The sequence below is a fragment of the Leptidea sinapis genome, chromosome 1 (genome assembly GCF_905404315.1).
Source record: "Leptidea sinapis chromosome 1, ilLepSina1.1, whole genome shotgun sequence".
NCBI lineage: Eukaryota > Metazoa > Arthropoda > Insecta > Lepidoptera > Pieridae > Leptidea > Leptidea sinapis.
The window spans coordinates 9,562,550-9,576,781 of NC_066265.1; the positions used below are offsets into that span (position 1 = coordinate 9,562,550).

General features: G+C 34.1%; 1 protein-coding gene across 5 annotated transcripts in view; it reads right to left on the reverse strand.

The window, feature by feature from the left end:
* The window catches only part of LOC126967500 (homeobox protein cut), a 156,413-nt gene that overhangs the window by 90,414 nt on the left and 51,767 nt on the right, over positions 1–14,232 (reverse strand). The window contains exon 1 of one of the 5 annotated variants that reach the window (XM_050812262.1): positions 6,259–6,397. The exons of the other annotated variants lie outside the window; for them this stretch is intronic. Within the exon in view, the coding sequence (XP_050668219.1) occupies positions 6,259–6,285 (27 nt within the window). The 5' untranslated portion in view covers positions 6,286–6,397. Of the gene's footprint in view, positions 1–6,258; positions 6,398–14,232 lie in introns of those variants that run through there. 5 annotated transcript variants of the gene reach the window in all.

Below are 14,232 nucleotides of genomic sequence, written 5' to 3' on the forward strand. Positions count from 1 at the left end.
AATAAAGCCAAAATCGCAAATATTTTGGAAATCGAACCTGTAGTCTTCACGTAACTAACAGGAAACATTGCTCGGATCTGTATAGTCGCGTCTGTATAATAAGTGGATCAGAGAATGTAACTCGATTAGCAGAAGGATTGTTGTGTAACTTGCTGCCGAATGCTGGAGGGAGGAATCACCGCCATCGATGGGATTAAAAGTAAAGTTTCCAATTGCAAAGTGAATTAATTGAGGATGGATTTTGATAAATACTTGTGAGAGACATTTACGCCTCTCGCCCCCCGCTGTGGGGTGGCTGGCGTTACAATTTGAGATGTATTACTGTATTATTTGGAATATTTACCATGACTCAAATTAACCGATATTACAATGTCGTTTCTTACTCCTTGGTCACGGAGCCACTGGAGGCATTAGTCAGTACTTGGTAGTTATTGGCAGACAGATACTTCAACTTTCTCTTCAAGATCTTTCTCAGTATTTTAGTGCGTGTTCGTGGTTGACCTCTACTATTGATTATGAAGCTTGAAACATCGCTGAAATATCCTGATTAAAGGGTGGAAAGTCTTCAAAACCACGACAGTCACTCTTTTTACTAAAGGGAGTCTTTTAGTACAGGATATCAGCAGATATTCAAGAATAATTGTATTTCATATTGAAGGCGCCATACTTAGTAAAATAACTGGGCTAATGAGATTAAACATTTGTCTCAAAGTGATGAGAGCAATTGCAATCAGAAATGTGGGTTTTTTCAAGTATACTAAGCGGCACTTTATTGTAATGGGCAAAGCTGATGATTATATGACATACCATACCATACCAAAAAAACTAAATTATTTAACTAGCTACGCTGCTAGGCCCGCGGTAGTGCCGAAAAAAATTTATGAAAGACTATTTATTCGGTTTTGATTGTAACCACAGATAATCTAAAATAAGATCTCTTTGATTGTAACTCAATCATCATACGAGTAAGCTGACATTAAAAACAAAATCAAAGATTTAACACTGCGAATAATTCTTGCTCCAAGTAGATAGGTACCAAATAGGAATTATGTAATACAACACCAATTTATTGGCAAATCTGACTTAATTTCATTAAGTGTTGTTGATAGCCCAAATGTACGTTCAAAGCATCAAGAATTTTCTAAGCGATCGTGTTGGTTAGCAGCAAGGTATAATGAATGCTATTTGCTCAGACATTCGTTACCGACAGATTTATTTTTTACTGCTGGTGACCAGCCATCGCTTACCGAACTGAATGCTGAACAAGTGGAGTCTGAAGCTAACGCGATTACCTATCAGTGTTTAACTTCCAACCCCTTCTCACAATTAACCCGGGCTTTTATTACTCCGAGTATGAGTTTTATTCGACACATTTCTAACAGTCCCTTTATCCAGTCTAAACAATGTAAGAAATTATTGATATATTCTTGTATACTGCTAAAAAGTTTATATGTACGTGTGTGTGTTACACACACATACAAACACTCAATTTCCACTAAACGAATCTATTCTAGAAGATTCTACTATGTGTATAGAGTTTCTAACTAGTTCAGCATATTAATTGTGATTTGATTGTAAAAAACGTGATTTCAAAACTAGATTTGTGAACGATATCGTGGTATAATAAGTACACCCTACAAAAAACATTTTAACTAGTAAAAAATACAAACATTACCCACTGGTAAAATAATAAATTACTTAATTTGTGTGTGTAGTTTTGCATATACATTATTATTTGCATGTATCTATTAATATTTAAAACTACTATTTTTAATGTAAATGCGGGCTACGTTTGGTGTGTTTTGGGATATGATGAAGGGCTATTTGAGTCGTAAATAAAAATAAGTATTTCTTATTTATAGTAAGTTCTAGAACAAGTAACACTTACATGAAATAATAATAATTTGGAGAGCGCAGTAGACTGTGGCCACTAACTGGGCGCAGATAGAGTCGATATCCGCGTAAGCAAGAGCTAATGACAGCGGCAGGTATATTAGCCAGAATTATCAAAGCCTCCAAAATTCCCCTCACAGTTAATTAATAACTCATCTACGTTTAGCCTTTGAGTTTTTTCGTGAATGCTATCGTTACAAAGATCGCCAACCTTTTTGCGCTCGGTACAAAGTCCGTATAAAAACCCCTTTAACTTATGATGAATTAGCGATCTGCTACGTTCTATGTCTCCCGTGTTATCTCGGACCCGAACCCCGCGACCCCACTCTCCCCCCGACTCCAGCCACGTAGATGTGAAGGAATTAATATAAGCGGAAAAATGAAGGCTCGGGTACAATTTGCTTTTGATTAAGTCGTATAATTTTATGTAAATATGTCGAAGCATTGTTGATCGAAGCCTATATACAGGGTGTACTCATCGAGTGTGACAAGGCGATTACTCCATCACTACTACAGATAACGAAAAACTTTAAACTGATATCAAAAGTAGGTTACCTAATCAGTAAAAAGAATCCATATTTTTTTTTTGATAGAAGTATCAAAAATTGTGATATTAAACACTCCCCTATCTTATGTCTCAAGGTGATGAGCGCAATTGTAGTGCCGCTCAGAATTTTTGGGTTTTTGAAGAATCCTGAGCGGCACTGCATTGTAATGGGCAGGTCGTATCAATTGCCATCAGCTGAACGTCCTGCTCGTCTCGACCCTTATTTTCATAAAAAAAAAACTCCCATACATGACATTAGTAGAAAGCTTTTAGTTAAAAGATTATTTTAGCTTAGTACCGGTATTAAAGGAATCTTTTATTAAACTAACAAAGTAATAAAATTATCTCTTGTAAAAATTTTCTTTCTTAGTAAGTAGGTACAAAATTTTGTATTCAAATCATACGTTTGAAGTGACATCATTATTGTGCAATACAATGACATTTCTACTAATCTCATGTATTGATAATAATGAGTAATCATCATCATCATGGTCATCATCAGCTGGAAGACGTCCACTGCTGGACAAAGGCCTCCCCCAAAGATTTCCACGACGATCGCGCTGCCCTCATCCAACATATTCCGGCGATCTTGACCAGATCGTCGGTCCATCTTGTGAGGGGCCTACCAACACTGCGTCTTCCGGTACGTGGTCGCCATTCGAGGACTTTACTGCCCCAACGGCCATCTGTCCGTCGAACTACCCACTGCCACTTCAGTTTCGCAATCATTTGGGTATCATGTCGGTAACTTTGGTTCTAATTCGGATCTCCTCATTTCTGATTCGATCTCGCAGAGAAACTCAGATTATAGCCGATATTAATGAGTGTTTGATAAAAATTTGAATAGTAAAATACTTTTCGTTTGAAAATTTATTGATCGTCTCGTGTCAGATTTTGGCGAGACAACACGTCCTGAGGATGCCTCGTGTAGAGGCGAAACACATGTCGATATTGTTTTTAAAACAAATATTAGCGGAATTAACACTAAAAACTAAACAAGAAAACTTAAATCATTTGTACTTTTCGTTTAATTTATAAGAATTTATTGATTTCATTGCATTAGGTAACGTAGTTTTAATATAATAATCGTCTGGTCACACTTTACGAATACATCCTGTATAAATACACTTGTCTTGTGAATTGACTGGAGAAGCGATAACTTGACAAATACTAACGAGTTATTATAAATATGGAACTGTAGTTAATGCCTGAAGTTAATGTATTCTTCTATACCTACAAAACTGAGGAATTGCCCTGAATGGAATGAATTAATGTGTGTAGTAATTGTATTCTTAAAATAGGAAACTTTAAAAACTAGGTGGCATCGTATAATACAAATGATTTAAGTTTTCTTTAGTGTTAATTCCGCCAATATTTGTTTTTAAAGCAATTCGGCACGTGTTTCGCCTCTAAACGAAGCATCCTCAGGACGTGTTGTCTCGCCAAAATCTGGCACGAGACTCATTGAGTGAGTGAGTTAAAAACAAATATTGCCGGAATTAACACTAAAGAAAACTTAAATCATTTGTATAATTATGAATTTCCGCAAAGTAACGCCTAATTTAATTATTTTTTTTTGCATCGTATAAGTTGACATAGTTAAGGTTCAAGTCGAATTTAACGTTACCAGTAACGCTGACTTTAACATAGACTGCGGAATATCTTGCACCATCGTATTCCTTGGCATAGTTAAAGTTAAAAAGTGAAATATCAGGTCAATATCGAATATTTACTTTAACAATATATAACAATATTTGTTGGAGGTGTCGGAACAAAATAAGCCGTCTGGGAGCCATCAACGAAAACTCAGCCTAAACTAGTTGAGATATAGTAAAATATATATAAATAACATATTATATCTATTGAAACTCTTTTTGAATTTATACTTCTTTAGGCGCATTAAGAAAAAATTATGAGAGTGAAATTTTGAGATGCGCGCGCATCAGTGTATCACAAAAGTAACAAGTTGAAGTTGGTTCCTAAAATTTTCTGACGTTTGTTCATTCGTTATTTTTTTTTGGTTACTTCGTCCATTATTAGGACAGACAAAGGGTTCAAGGCCATACAGCCGTATTCATTATTAAATAATTAATTGTCAAAGCCATCTTTGCAAGATTTTTACAAAATTATTCTTTCTAAAAGCGTTGAATATCACGTGGAATAAATCATTTTAAAGATTTTTGCTTTGTTACGCCAAAGAAGTATAAATTCTTGCGTGCATACATAAGTACATACATACTTTTTTAACAGTTTCAACTTATGAGATATTTTGTGCTGCAGTAATATATCTATGGTGGGGATGGCGGGTCCTGATATCCGGGTTCTGTTATCGATCAAAAGAAACCCTTAATGTCGGCCGGGCGAATGACGTAGCTAATCACATTTCCATACACGAGCCGATAAACAAGACAAGTCACGTCTGGAGGGGCCAAGTATCACCATTTTAAAATGTCCGCCTAATCCTTTTCCGTGTAACTTGACCTACCCCCCCGGCACCCGCCACCCGCCCCGACACCCCGAGATGTTTTGATACACTCCCCCCCCTATTACCCCTTCGACATTTATACGTGGTTTCTATAGAAAAACATTGACGTAAAAAGTGGGTTGAAAATTAGGGGTTGGGTGGAAATTGGGAAAAGGTTGGCAACCGCTGTCGAAGTGACCGCTGAGTAGGGTCCGCATTATGTGGGTAACTACGTTATGTGTGCTATGAGTACCGTTAGCACATATGTCATCTTCGAAATATTGTATCAATATTTTGGCTGATCAAAATAAAAACAAACCCATTTTTATTATTTGACGTATAGCTCAGTGGTTAGTGATACTGTCTACTGATCTAGAGATCCCGGGTTCGAATCGCGCTAGGTGCAAACATTTATATGTAAGTATATCGAATGAAACATTTTATCGTTGTCTTGTAACCACAGTACAGGCTATGCTTAGATTGGGGCAAAATATTTCAATAATCATCCATAACTCAAATAAAATATTAATTTGTTGTATTTTTGTAGAAAAAAAATATTTTATAAATAAAATAAAATGAATTTAAATAGATTAGCTGGCTACGATTTTTGTTGGTTCCGTATAAGAGAGCGTCATTCACATGCATCCCTAATTTACGCCTCTACATTGTGAACCGGAGCACAAAATTTGGATGCGGCGCTTTATATTGTTTTAGTTATTTTTTTTTGTTTTTGTCGAGATGTCGAGTTATATTAGTGGACCTGATTCAGATAAATTTTAACTTTAACTTTTCATAGATCTACAGGGAATGCTTGAACTAGTATTTTTCATTCGTATGTCTTTCTGTCTCTAAAAATTAAGGCTGAAACGTATAATCCATACTTCATGGAATTTAAGTACCTACATATAAAATATAAAGTTGTAGTTTATAATAAGTATATTTTATATTTAGCTTCACACAATAAGTATTTTGTTGTGTTAGCACAGCACTTAGTATAGGTATTTTAAAAATCTAATTTTTATTTTTATTAAATATAATGACATAGGTATGAAACTTTTAGATTTTAATCATTTATATGACAATAACAAATTAAAAATCTACTAATAATCAGAAACGATCCAGTTTAGAATATTTTATAATTTTTGCCATATCCATTTTTATATCACACAATTTTCGTTTTCAGGAAGTCTCTTTTGAACTACAGAAATATGACGATAATGTGTAGTTACACACGCATTTTTATGAAAAAACAATTTCCAAATAAATATTTATTATTGACAAAAGCACTCACTGAATGTTTTGAAGTATTTTATGATCTTTTATACAAAAAAAAATTCATTAACTGCTAACATACCTCCATGTAATAATTTTTAATCTTCATAATTATTTCCGTTATTCGTCCTTTAATCGTTCACTACAACCAGTCATAATTGCTGGCCACAAATTATTCTTTATGCAAATGTTAAAACAAAACACACAAATATAAACATAAAATGTTCGATATTCAAATATTCAAAATGTCGACCGAGCTCCGCGCACGTCATCACAGCAAAAGCGCGCGAGCAACTGGCTGATGGGTCACAGATAAAATATATCTTCTTATCTCAACAATTAACATACTCTTCCGTCTATTCCCATATCGAATGATTTGCATACGATCCGCGAGGGCACCGCGTCACATCGACAGTCGACGAACTATCAATCGGCCCGGAACAGGTTCGACGCTTTTGTGTAGTTGAGAAAACTGAGATAAGATTAGGGTTAATGCGACCCCCGGACCGAGGCCAGATGTCAATGTCTTGTATTGATCTTTAACCCTTTCAAGCGCATCGGAAATAGGTTTTATAATGCAAATTTTTGATATACGGGATCTTTACGTGTTATTTTAAAAATAGAATTCGGATTTTAATGTATGTAGGATGAACACAATGGTAATGGATGAAATATGTCGTGGAGTTATTTGTATCAAAATTAAATGTGAAATATTGTGTCGAATAAATCTGTCGCGTAGACAAGAGTTCACGCATTTCTCACCCGGGCTTACCGAGGTCGAAATTACAAAATTTCAAATATTTATTTTGTAATATAGTACAAGTTTATACTAAGAAAAAAATATTTTTCGCCAAAATACAATTTTTTTTTTCCATTACTATACGGGGTATAGGATGCATACAGATCCTTAAGATGTGTGTTAGCTTTTGAGACAATGTACTCTGGTAAAGCTTTCGGGCTACAATAGAGGAGTTTTTAATCTGTAATGGATCTAACCTTAGTCCGAAATATGAGTCCAACATGGCCTAAATACGTAAATGTCTCTCTTATTTAAAAAAAAAAAACTGGTGTAGAGAGCCAGACATAAACATAGTTCGGTTGAACTCTAAATATGACTGAAATAAATTAAACTTCTTTACCTTGACTTTGTTTACGTTGACTCTGTTGTCGATGGAATTTCGAAGGACAGAGGCTTTCAAGTGTTAAGGGTTTCGTAAGTTAATTTCATTAGTTAAATTGTATTTTTTTTTGTGTTTAACAAATAATTAAAAATGTGTTAAAGTTCAAAATGGAAAGCCGTTTTTTTGTTAGGTTAGACTGCGAAAACTACTGAACCGAACGGAATAATAAATTCACCATAATATGCAGTGTGTTTGAGTATATGTTATGTTGGTCATTACTTTATCCGGACCCTATACTAGCTAACTATGTACAGAACAACAAACGTTGTTCTGTACATAATAAATAAAATACTGTTTTTTGTGAATTTGTCAATAATATTTCAAAACATCAAGAATTATTTAGTAAAATATGCTCCCTGTTGTTATAATGAAATTGTTTCACATCTGTCAAACCGTGCGTCAATAAATTCTCTCATAAAAAATATGTCCATACAACAAATATTGGATATAAAAATAACTATCTCTCAAGTTGGACTGAACTGCACTTCATGAAGTAAGCCCCATTAAAATCCATTAATTATTTAAGGAGTTCACTGGAAACAAACATCAGGAAACTGGATTTATATATATTAAGATATTTGCAAGTCAAATAACGCAACTGAGATGGGCAGGAGCGATGTACTTACTTTATTTTTACGGCAAAACATCGTTTTCCGCGTCAGCTAGTAATACTTATAATAAAACATTGAAGTTTAAGATTTGAATTCAAACTTTAACTTTTAATTGATAGAAAGTCAAATACGAGAACATTTTATATAAGTACAATTATTAATAAATATTCAATTCCTGATAAATTGAAATCAGATATATACAAAACATCTGGTACTTTCGTTTAAAAGAAAAACACGAAAACTGTAGGTAGGTACAGTCCAATCAAATTCATAGCTTCTGTCTACGTTTCATAGTATCTACGTTTGTGTTATCAAAAAGAATATTACTGGAATAGACAAAAATATGAACAAGAGCTTTGTTTCCAACCGACACACAAATTAGCAGCCAGGCTTACGGTTTTATTATTAAGCCTCGCCTCATTCCAAATTTAAAAACAAATAAGATATTAGAGTCTGTAGGTAATGTGAAAGTCCGTTACAATTATTATTATAACAAGACGCAATACAAATTAAAATGTCTTATGAAATGAGAGGAGATGATGATTTCGTGTGAAATATCTCACAATAAACTTAGTATAAGTAGTACATATTTAAACAGTTTGTTAGCAACCGGTATACCGAATATTAAGTACCGAAATATAATCGAATAATTATTTATCGAATATGCATATCGTAATTATCAGGGGACCGGGAATATCGTATTAGCATATCGGATTTGGAGCAAAGAACAATCGGTTCCCAGAGATCTGTTCCGATGCTCGAACTGGTTTCTAATGTATACTATTTAATTTATCGACCTATAAATAAGGGTTGAGTAATTATTTGCATATTAACAGAAATCAATGTATCGTCCGCATCTGTGAGAATATTTCTTGTCTACAAACTGTATTTATAATTCAATTCGTTAATATAACTTCGGATATTTTAATAATAACGCAATTAAAGCAGTGAAGTAGGTAGTTTGGTGGGTAAGTACGAAATTATAATAATTTCAATAGCTGAGAGTGGCCAATCAAATGGAGCCGTTCATTATAGAGTTTGGTAACGCAACGCTTTGGTGCTCACATATTTTTAATTAATTAATATTTATCTGTTTTATGATCGCGACTGATATGCGGGCGGGGCCGATTCTCGACCATAATTCAAAGCCCGTAGAGTTCAAACTGATCGTGTTCCGGTTGTTGTGAGAGATTTGTTTCAGCCATTGAGTTGGCTGGAGGCGCGACCCGCGACGGTTATTGTTCGGATTACACATTTTTGAATTTAGAATTACCGTAATGTTAATTCAAATTAACGTTCGAACTTTAATTAGAGTTGCTTTGAGTTCACCAAAGACCGTTCAAATGGATACATTCAAAATATTTATTATTGCAGTAAAAAAACACTTTCGTCATTTATCTGTTATTTCTTATTCTGAGCAGGTGGTCTTATTAGGTATCTTATATGATCAAATTATATTACACCTATATATAGGCATTTAACATTTTTTTTTATCATCAATAGGTTTTGCAGATTTTTTATGACTAATATTTTCACTAAGGATTCCTATTTTTGTTTTGAGAATGTAATAGAATGTAATGTCACTCAATGAAGATGCAGATTTCAAATGATGAAAGAACTTTTGAAATTGGTCCAGTAGTTTTTGTGTGAAAACATTACAAACATACATACAAAAACACAAATGTTTCCTCTTTATAATATTAGTTAAGAAAATACGCAAATTGATTTGTGCCATTTTGCAGGCTTTAATAGATGTAATATGCAGCTACCAGTGGGAGGCTCCTTTGCACAGGATGACGGCTAGACTATGAGTACCACAACGGCTCTTTCTGCTGTGAAGCAGTAATGTGTAAACATTAATGTGTTTCGGTCTGAAGGGCGCCGTAGCTAGTGAAAATACTGGGCAAATGAGACTTAACATCTTATGTCTCAAGGTGATGAGCGCAATTGTAGTGCCGCTTAGAATCCTGAGCGGCACTGCATTGTAATGGGCAGGGCGTATCAATTACCATCAGCTGAACGTCCTGCTCGTCTTATCCCTTATTTTTATTAAAAAAAAGCTACGGAACCCAATTGCAGACATATTTCGTGTCAAAAAGCTCACTACTGCGTGGTTACGGTGGGTAAACATGCCAGTTTATTGCTTACTGTTCGAGTCCGACCTGTATCATAAGTACTTAATATTATGTTGATATCTATACATTATTTAGCCGCTAAATTATCGTATAATTATTGCGGGTTTATGTTAATAACATATTAAATAATTTATTTTTGCTTAACTTTATTCACTCAAGGTTAATATTTAATGTTCATTTAATGGAATACTAGCTGAGAGCCCGCGACGTCGTCTGCGTACACTCAGAACTGAGCACATGGTAGCGACATTTAAATTTAATTAAAAAAAAAATAAACCAACACATAATGCATATTGTAACCATTTTTGTAAATAATGAAGAACACATGTTTTGCAAAGTTGTAGTACATTATTTCATTGTATTAACATTACTTTTGGCAGTGCACGCGATGTAAGCATAATTTTTAGTTTTAGCCTATGCCACTTGGGGATAGTGTAGCTTCCCAACAGTGAAATTTTTCAAATCGGTTCATTAGTTTCGGAGTCTATTCAATGCAAACATACAAAAAATCTGATCTATCGCCTTTTTATTATTAGTTAAGACAGAGGAAACACAGATGCGACTTGTGATTACTCTTATATCTGTGTGCCTTCTAGATGTTAAATGTTTTCACAAATTTCTTAAACAAATGCGTATTATTAAGTACCGTCCACCGTGGTGTGTTTATGTCGGTGAAGAGACCTACTATGTAAAAAGTCGAATCTGCGAATGCCATCAGCGACTATTTCGAATGCTTTTCTCGCTCATAGAGAATTCCCATGTAATTTAAGTAGGTTACTATTTAATTAGCTGGGAAACATTATTTTGCACCTGGTGTTAATTGATCACGCCCACATTCTCTTGCAACATCAGAGGAATCACAGGAGCGTTGCAGGCCTTTAAGGAATGATGCATTTTTCCAATCTCGCAACAGTAATACCACCTTATAAACCTCATTTAAACTATGTCATATCGAACTAAAAATCGTCAGGGTATTTATTGTCAACTAGCTGACCCGGTAAACGTTATTTTGCCACATAAATTGTTTATATAGTTAGACCGTTTCTTGGACATGGCAACATTACTTTATTTTTATATAAAAAAAATTCTAAAATAAACGAAGCCTAAGTTACTCCGTATTACATCAGCTACCTCAGAATCAAAATAGGTCCAGCCATTTCAGAGATTAGCCGGAACAAACACACAGACAGACAGACACAAATTGTAAAAAAAAAGTTATTTTGGTGTAAGTACCGTATATATATACATAAAGTAAAAAACGGTTATTTCAATATAACAAACAGACACTCCAATTTTATGTCTATAGATAATAGAGAGTTTCTCACTTAGCTATTATCGTTTTCACTTATCTAAGTTCATCGCAATAGTTAAATAGTTGTAATTTGACAGAATGTCAATAGAACTTTCTTGCTTTGAACCAAACCTTTGAAGATTGGAAATTCTAAAATGCAGCTATACAAAGAAAAAATATATATTATTTTTAAAAATTATTATAAAGTAAATATCTTGTACGATAGTAAAGAGCCTCTGGTATGATCGGTTATTCTATGGCAACAATAACTGCTCTGTAGACGAGAGTGGACGCCGGTGATCACTTACATCCAGGTGATTCAGGATTTATCCATCCATTTCATAATTAGGACGTGAACATGAAAATATCGAAATAAAGTTCGATTGTTAGGCTCGATAGGGCGCCCGCTAACGGCTCAATCTCCGCGCATTTAAATTGCCCTTTCCTTAGAAACCTCATCACTTCCCGAAATATAACCTCTATGGGGGCAATAAATAAGCTAACGGCGCGCATATTTCAAAACAACAAAAAATAACACATAAAATATCTTTGGCCCGCGCTTCTAATGCTCGGACGCGTTTCCATTGAACACAACAATCGATTCTGTGCTAACTACAAAAAACGTACGTAATAATCGTTATTTTTTTTATGTATTACAAATAAGTAGTGCGTCATAATCAGAAAGGGTATTGGTGCTTCTAGAAGACTCTAAAAAAAAAATGAAAATCAGAAATATAATTTTCATTTTGCTTGCTGACCTGGCAAACGTTGTTTTGCCATTTAAGTTATATATGTAAACCTTCCTTAAGCTTCAATTTATTACAAAAGATTTCATTGAGATTGGTCGAATAGTTTAGGAGTTATTAGGGAACATACAACCATACATTATCTTTTATATATATATATATATATATATATATAGATTATACCAAAATAAAGTACACATTTCCTTCAATTCGTGTATCTTAAAAAATACCAATAATAAATAACATCAGCTTATAAATAATAATAATAGGTAAGTAATTCCAATATGAACAGCAATTTTTTTTTAAATTATACTCGTGTTATTTCCTTTCACAAGTTGTAGGTGAGTATATTAGGTACTCAAAATAAATAAAGTTAATAAGTATTTAAAATAAATAAATTATGTAAATTAACTATTTAAGCGAAATAAGAAAGAACTAAATATATTACTATCGATTCGGTAACCATCAGTACTAAAAGTAAATATGTAAGTAACTATATCGTGTGTCAATGGAAACAGTGAGGGTTGCGTTCCGCGCATAGATTTTTGCATTATTTGAGTATGCAAATGTTCGAAGCGATAGCGAGTCACTGTAAGAGCAATTTAAATTATTTTTTATGGCGCTCTGGTGTATTGAGAGTTCGCCAACTCGGATTACAACGGGAACCCGAACGATATTGTCTTCGTGAATCTTCAATGAGCCCGATGTGACGGTTACGGCGGGCTCGATGCGTTCGGATGACATTTCGAGCGTTCCACGTTTCAAATATGTCGCGTTCTATCTTTGAAATTATTTCGTTCGATTACGAAACTCGAATTTGGAATTGGAATTTTTATTGGGTAATTTTCATCAAATAAAGCCGTTACAGAATATAAAATGGAATTCAATGTGTAACTACTAAATTATCTCAATACCCTATTTAATCTGCGAAACATTTACGAAATATACGCTGTAAGGAAAAATCTGATTAGCTTCGATGATATATCGCTGGGAATTCCTCGCCTTACTTGCTTCTAATTTGAATATTAGACGCGTTATTGAAAAGAAAAGTTTCTGAACGGCCCTCCGCAAGCTTTTAATGGTTATTGCTTCTTCCCTTGCTATCTTGTTTCCGAACGATAAAAAAGAATAACTATGGTTCAGGTGTTCGAGTAAGATATTCATTCTAAATTCAAATAATGGACGATATTAGACAGGATTTAAAATTCATAAATAATCGGAGCTTATCAGTTATTATTCGTTTGGAATTCGTTATTAATTTGAACTCAAATATCGAACGGAAACGGAAACTCTACTGATTCTAATAACCGACGAAATATAGCAATGTTGCTATTGATAAAAATTTGTGAACTGAATGATGGCATTATATTGAGCGGAAATTTGACGATAGTGAATTATAAGGTTGAAAACTATTTATATACATAGTCACTGTTTTGTTATCTGTTGTTTATACATTATATAATATGAATATCGATTAATAAAAAAAAAGTTTGAGCTGTTGCTTCTTTTTAACCGACTTCGAAAAAGGAGGAGGTTCTCAATTCGTCGGTATTTTTTTTTATGTTTGTTACCTCAAAACTTTCGACTGGGTGAACCGATTTCGATAATTCTTTTTTCATTTGAAAGCTGGTGCTTCCCGTGTGGTCCAGTGGTCCGGATCTGACAATGGCATCTCAATATCACGGCAAACATTTCGATGATTCTTTTTTTTACAGAAAATTTATAATAAATGAAAACTTAGATTAAGGATAGGTCACCACTGCGCTCTAACTAGATACCGCAGGCGTCGCAAAGTGCGCCAACTAATACTACGCCCTATTGAGCGTACTTGAGTCAGTCTCCAACAATGTGTGACGTTGCCACATGTTCTGTTAAACTTTGCTAATAATTGAAACTTAAATACCGGGTTGCGCAGTAAAACTATGTAAAAATAATACTACAAGAAATAAGAAAGAAACTGGGATCACACATCATCTGTAGGTAAGTATTTTGTATTTAATTTATTTCAATGTAAAATAACACGAATACAAAATTTCAAATATGCCATTGAGTGTCAATATGCCGCGCACACAAGGTGGCACCACTTCTAATA